The 7,101-nt window shown below is 41.2% G+C and overlaps 1 protein-coding gene across 1 annotated transcript in view; it reads left to right on the top strand.

The window, feature by feature from the left end:
• LOC109465606 (probable N-acetyltransferase 16) overlaps nucleotides 1–2,167 on the top strand; it is a 2,680-nt gene extending 513 nt beyond the window's left edge. The window contains exons 2-4 of the mRNA XM_019762954.1: nucleotides 175–359; nucleotides 1,178–1,408; nucleotides 1,946–2,167. Of these exons, the coding sequence (XP_019618513.1) occupies nucleotides 175–359; nucleotides 1,178–1,408; nucleotides 1,946–2,167 (638 nt within the window). The remainder of the gene's footprint in view (nucleotides 1–174; nucleotides 360–1,177; nucleotides 1,409–1,945) is intronic.
• Nucleotides 2,168–7,101: the final 4,934 nt, after the last annotated feature.

Genomic DNA, 7,101 nt, shown 5'->3' with positions numbered 1-7,101 from the left:
TTCTAAATGTTTTCCTTGCAACTTATAGTATATTTTTGCTCATTTACCAACTGTTTTGCACGATTTACAGTATGGTTGAAAACTTTTTTTTTTTTTTGGAAACGGCCGAAAATTCATGCGCGCGCGGATCGATGTCATCCATGTAATCAAATCAACATGGCCTTACCCGTACAGCGAATGGTCCCGCCCGCAGCCAATCAGAAGTGGCCGTCCGTTTGGCGCGTCACGGCGACTACAGCGCCGTCATGCGGATCTCGGCGGGACTGTACTACAGCACGGACTACGTTCCCGCCAAATTTCACTCCCTCACAGACGATCCTGACCACACGGTGTTCGTGGCAGAGGTTGGAGACCAAGTGGTGCGTACAACAAAAATACATACAACATATGAAACGAGTAGGAAGTCCCTACAGTAAAAAAAAAAACATAAATAAGAGTAGAAAGCACCACAATACTTATTTCCATAACTAACTTGCGTATGTACTTCTGTATCCTGAGTTACATACCTGCAGAAAATGATAAAGATCCAAGTTTTAAACACAAACGTCACAACAATTCCAGAATAAGCTCTTAGGTAGCCAAAACCTACAATTAACGCCTTTGGCTCACGTGAAAAACGAACACCATAGAGCATGTCAAGAACAGAAGATATGTTGTCTTTTTATGCAGTATCAAGGAATTGCACGAGGAGTGACGTATTATATTGATCAGATGTACTGTGGATGTACGAGACCCAAGAGTGGTGTACTAGTATTAATACATTTTATCTTGAAAGTTCATCTTTGTTGGTAGAAGTCATTATGCAGCAAGTTTAAACTGTAATTTCAAGCACAAGAAATTGGACTCACCCAAATTTTCGACTGTACAACTCCAGTCTTTGTCAAGGAATGAACAATCCACCGCTTCCGTGACGTCACGCAGATAACACACGTGACTCCGTGAGCAGTGGATCATAGGTTGCAGAAAGTCTGTGGCGCCCCCCGTCTCTACGTGACGTCACGGAAGCGGCGGATTGTTCATTCCTTGACAAAGACTGGAGTTGTACAGTCGAAAATTTGGGTGAGTTCAATTTATTGTGTTGGAAATTACAGTTTAAACTTGCTGCATATATTAATACATTTGTAGAGTCATCCATCAAAACTAATGTCCAGACAATAAGTTTTTTTTTTTCACTCAGGTGGGGATGGCAGCATCAAAATACACGGAAGACGGGCGTGTCTTTATAGGCAAAGCCGCTAGGGTCGCTCCTGACTGGAGGGGACAGGGTATCAGCACAGAGTTGTGCGTTCAGGGAGCGGCCTGGATCCGCCAGCATCGCCCCACGGTCAAGTACGTGAGAGGAGTAACGCTTTCTGTCAGCCCTATGACGAAACAATTCCAGACACGAAAACGGCATATTTTTAGCTCGGTGAGTTAATTACCGATACATGATATACACTTGTCAGTTACTATCAGGCACGGAAGTACTACGTGTGGCAGCGTGTTCGGCTCAGGACCGAGAGGTTCGAATCCTACCCATGCCCTTGGGAAAGGCACTTGACATCACCTCACTCAGGTGAAAATGAGTACCTAGCTTCAGTTAGGGGCGTCCCTCGGATAGGACGTTAAATGGAGGTCTTTTTTAAAAGAGTAGGAGACCTTCCCGGTGTGAGCCTGGTTCAAACCTTACGTACAGCTCTTACGCAGCTTGTACTTACAGGTACAAAAACTGGTGTGTTACGTCTAAAGACGGTTTACCGGTTATGCAAACAAACAAACAAACAACCACTGTCATGAAACAAACAAGCAACCACTGTCATGAAACAAACAAGCAACCACTGTCATGAAACAAACAAGCAACCACTGTCATGAAAGGCCCAGATACTCTCTGGAAGTCTAAATCATTAATTTCTTTTTCCTAAATAACTTCATTTGATGATTTTCAATTCTCCTCAGCCCTTAATAGGCTACCGGTGCGGCCCCGGTCTCTGGTGGCGACAGGACCCTGCTCAGCTGGCTCAACTGGAGCCGACCGGCTTACCGGACGTCGTGCCTCTACAGGACGCAGACGACGACTTCTGTACGGCCGTACAGAAATGGCTTCCCGCCGGGGCTTGTGGTGGCTACGACGGTAAACCCATCATACTGGTTGACTGGGACCCGTACAATCTATGCCCAGCTAACTTAGAACGTCTACAGAAAGAGAGCACGCTTTTTACACTTAAGCACGAAGGAGAAATGAATCTGAGTATTGTAACCACATACTTAGCTCCTTGTGGTAGAATGCTGTGTATCGATGTATATGCTAAGGACTTTCCTACTGTGCAGAAACATGTGTTGAAACATCTGTACGACGCAAGCTTTAGATATACAAGTGACCAGGTCTGTATGCGAGTATTTTCAGGTGTGATTGAGTTGGAGAACACAATCCACGACTTCTGCAGGGACGTTTTAAACATGGACGAGCTGCACAAGTTTAAACCGGGCGTACAAGCAGTACTTTTCGAAAGTGAGCTGTGAGGTACTAGGTGGCAATTCCTGCCACACGTGTTTCGTTGTAAGAAAATGTCCCAGTCAAAAGAGTAAGTTTTGTAGTCAAAATTATGCACCATTCCGTATGTAATTTTCTTATATATACTTTTTACTGATGGAAAATAAATTCTCAGTACTTTTTCTGCCCCCAAAAACGTGGCAGAAACATTAGAATACACAAATTATGTACAATGTATCTGAAAAAAAACTCCACTGAAAAAAATGATACAATTTTACTCTCACTAATACTACCTAGTTAAAGTCGTTTAAATTTTCAGTTATTTGTTTATATCTTCATTTAATTTATTCTATTTCTCGTGTAATAGCCGTTACGCCTAGCGATTTTCTCTTTCCAATATTGTTTTAGTTTCATTTTTCAAAATAGTACGTTTTATGTATTATTTTGTACTATATCATTCAAAACAACGCAGCGTAAATACATGTCTGTGCCTTTTTTTGTACCAGAAAACTTTTATATTATAATCAATAGTTACTACACGTCCTTGTATATTGAAGCCTGTAATATTTGATTAATCCAAGAATGTCACATAACGTTATATTACACGGTACAACGGGCTTCTAGAAAACTTCATTATGGAAAATGTAAGCATACATAGTATACATACTATAGTCTTAGTGATGAGACATAATAAAGTCTTAATTGTATCTTTTTGTACTGGTATCATTTGTTTTGTTTTTTTCGCCTGACAATAACTCCCAGACAGGCAAAATGGATTTGATATTGCCTTTGCAGCCACCAAAAGATCCGCTTTGAGATTACTCCTACATTAGGACGTATACGCGTAGTTTTAGTCGTCACATCACATCTCAGATTCATAAACTAGCGCCCGTGCCTTGGGTGGATGGACCTGTTCCATTTGTAAGGCCACACCAAGTAAATTTTATGGATGACGTCCTTTGGAGACCCTAAATCTAATGCGAGAGGGCGAAAAAAAACCCAAGAAAGGCCCTGAAAAACAAGATGCCTAGATTAGAAATAAACTAAGAGACGACAAATGTTAGGACACAAATTGAATGAGGTGACACAGTGTAACAAGCAAGAAGTCTAACTGACTTTTATTCATCATCAAAAAAGCAATGAATTAGGTGGAACAGCAGTTATCGTCCTGTCCTGTTTCTTTCATCTCATTTTTGCAGGCCTGCAGAAACAAAGCATGTGCTCTTTACCCATTTGGCGTTACGGGTTTCACGTCAACCTAACGATTTGTGGCACTGTCGTGACTCTTTGGTCATAGTTACAGGAAGCGGAATTTCTTTTTTTTTCTCTAGAAACAGGCCAAAATCAATGCGCGCGCGGACGTCATCCATAAAATTTACTTGGCGTGGCCTAAGGTTTGTTTACACAGATCAGTGTCTTCTAATTCACACTGGGGAACAAACACAACATGTCACTGTGGTAGGTGTGACTTGTGTCCTTCAGGTGCCTCAAAAGGTGTTTTAAGGCGGTTGAAAAGTCCTTGGAGTAGATTTGGACGCACAATATTCTCACTGTAGGCGTGAGGTATGTGTTGGAGAGACATCAATAATTCCGATTTTAAACTCCGATTTTGATGGTAATTGTTTGTTTAAAAACTCATTGTTTACTTCCCCAAATCAGGCATTTATTCAGGCTATCTATGCGGCCTTGTGTAACAAGTTATAATGATTGGCTATATTATGCGCTGCATTTTGAACTTTAAATCAACAAAATCGGTCAATGCTATCTGTAGTTACGAGTGTTTAAAGCATTGCACCCCATTAGGCTGATTATCAAATCGCCGGGAATATAGCAATGCATCATGGGTAATTTGAAGACAGTGTGACTAACAAAATGCGTCCTGTGCCCTGGACATCTACCCACAGGACGTTGTTAACGCTTATGCCATTAACAACGTGAAAACGACTTACTTTTCAGCTACTTTCCGACAAAAAAAGGTTAATTTAAGAAGCCTATAAGTTATACAATTTATATAAGTCATAAGCGAGCGAACACCTGTGCTGTTTTGCCACCGTAGCAATTTTCGCGTTCGCGAATGGTTTTCTTCCAACGTTTTAAAATCATCTTTATTCCATACAAGATGAATGACATATTAAAATACATAGCTAAAAACCTAGGACAATCCTTTGTCTCATGTTTAGGTAACAAGAGGAGGACGCAAGGTGGACAGACAAAAATACAATATACTAGTCACTGTGTGCATCGGACATACAGACGTTCTCTATTAAAAATTGCCATATATAATTATAATTACGGGTACATTATATAACAATTACAATTTAGAGTTCTTAAAAAGACAGCAGCTAAATTTTACATCTAGTTTTTACAGTAGAACAATCCTGAAGTGCATTCCCAAGCAGGCGTGTTTCTGGCACAATAGATTGCATAAGATGCACAAAGTGCGCACTTTCCAAGTCTACTTTTAAGATGTCTGACATTACATAATTTCATTACATAAAGATAGCTAACACCAGGTATGGACGAAAGTAATCGATGAAAACAAACGCGCAATTCTCGAAGAAAGAAAGACAATCCTACCTCTTTAGGCTTGCTGGTGCTTCTGGACCTGAAAGAAACTATTTATGTTATAATGTGTGCCTTTATTTGCTGGTGAAAATAGACCCATTCGACTTTCACGGATCGCATAAACTGCTTACGTCACAGGGGGGACATTTCGAAAGAACGTCGTTCTAGAACGCTGAAGTCGAACGCGGCTTGCGCTCGCGGTGTCCCCTCTGGCATATCATTTTTTTTACTAAAAGGTAGGTAAGTGTCTATTTTCTAGGTAATATATGCGGAAATGACAGGAAAACAGGCACCAACTTTGTTTGGCGGCAATCCGTGCAACAATTTAAGGTTATTTTGTTCTGTGACGTATGCAGTTTATGCGATCCGTGAAAGGAACTTTCGAAATGTCCCCCCTGTGACGTAGTTTCTATTCGAAATGTCCCCCCTGTGACGTAGGCAGTTTATGCGATCTGTGAAAGTCGAATGGGTCTATTGTTTTGTTATTCGTTTTTGTGGAGAGAAATCCTGCTGTGTGACCGCCTCCTAACACGGCAAGTCTTCGAATGATACTGAATTCGAACATAAACAACTTCGCTGCTTAGCAACTGCTTGTTGCAGCACGTTCGAACCTGTAAACAACCCAGTTGCTTAGCAATTGTTTGTTGTCACGGATTCAAATTTAACGGTCTTCGAGCGCAGTGTACGGGGACAATCAGACACGACCGATGAAAACAAACGCACAAAACATGAAAAAAAGAAAGACAATCCTACCTATTTTAGGCCTACAGGTTCCCAAGGTGGTGTAAGAAACTATTTGTGGAAAATTTGTGCCTTTATTTGCTATCAAAAAGTGTTTGTTCATTTCCTTCAGACCGTTCCTGCTGTGTGGACGCCTTTTTTTGTGAGCGAAAGTAATCGATGAAAACAAACGCTCAATTTACGAAGAAAGAAAGAAAATCCTACCTCTTTAGGCTTGCTGGTGCTTCTGGACCTGAAAGAAACTATTCCAGTTAAATGTGCGCCTTTATTTCCTGTTGAAAATTGTTTTGTTGTTCGTTTTCTTGGGAGAAATCCTGTTGTGTGACCGTCTCCTAACACGGCAAGTCTTTGAATGATACTGAATTCGAACATGTAAACAACCTGCTGGTTCTTAGCAACCACTTGTTGTGGCATATTCGAACTTGTAAACAACTCTGTTGCTTAGCAATTGTTTGTTGTCACGGATTCAAATTTAACGGTCTTCTAGCGCAGTATAGGAGACGTCTCGCACAATCAGACACGACCGATGAAAACAAACGCGCAAAACATGAGGACAGGAAAGAAAATCCTACCTTTTGACAGGTGCCCAGGTCCAGAAAAATGATATATCTTAAATTTTTACCTTTATCTTGTTGTGTGACCGCCTCCTAGTACGGCCATTCCTCGGATGGCGAACCTGTAAACAACCTTGCTGCTTACCAACCGCTTGTTGTCGCGCATTCAAATTTTACGGTCTTCTAACGCAGAAACGTTACACACCAATAACGAAACCAATCGATGAAAATAAGCGCGCAAAACACGAGAAAAGTAAAGAAAATTCTAGATGTTTGATCCTAAAGCTTGAAATAAATTATTTATGTTTTAAATGTGTGGCTTTATTTACTATTGATAATTTAACGGTCTTCTAGACTATCGCAGTACACACAGAGAACAAAACCGATCTCGAGCGATGAAAACAGGGCGTAAAACACGAGTAAAGGAAAGAAATCTTACCTCGTTTAAGCCCTATAGGTTCCCAAGGTCCTGTGTGCCTTTATTTGCTGTTGAAATGTGTTTCGGGTTTTGTTGATCCTTTTCTTGGAAGAGATCTTGTTTTGTGTCCGCCTCCTAGCACGGTCAGTCTTCGAATGATACGAAATTCGAACAGAAACAACCCCTGTTGCTTAGCAACTGTATGTAACCTCAGATGACCCCAGGTGTGCCATTTGCTCTAGAACGTCTCACGTCTGACACACACGCTCACCTATACACACACACACACACACACACACACACACACACACACACACACACACACACACGACACGACGACGACACGACACGAC

The sequence above is a fragment of the Branchiostoma belcheri genome, unplaced genomic scaffold, assembly GCF_001625305.1.
Source record: "Branchiostoma belcheri isolate BF01 breed outbred unplaced genomic scaffold, Haploidv18h27 scaffold154, whole genome shotgun sequence".
Classification (NCBI taxonomy): Eukaryota; Metazoa; Chordata; class Leptocardii; order Amphioxiformes; family Branchiostomatidae; genus Branchiostoma; species Branchiostoma belcheri.
Note: the sequence above shows the minus strand (reverse complement) of the source record. Positions and strands in the feature narration are given on the sequence as shown.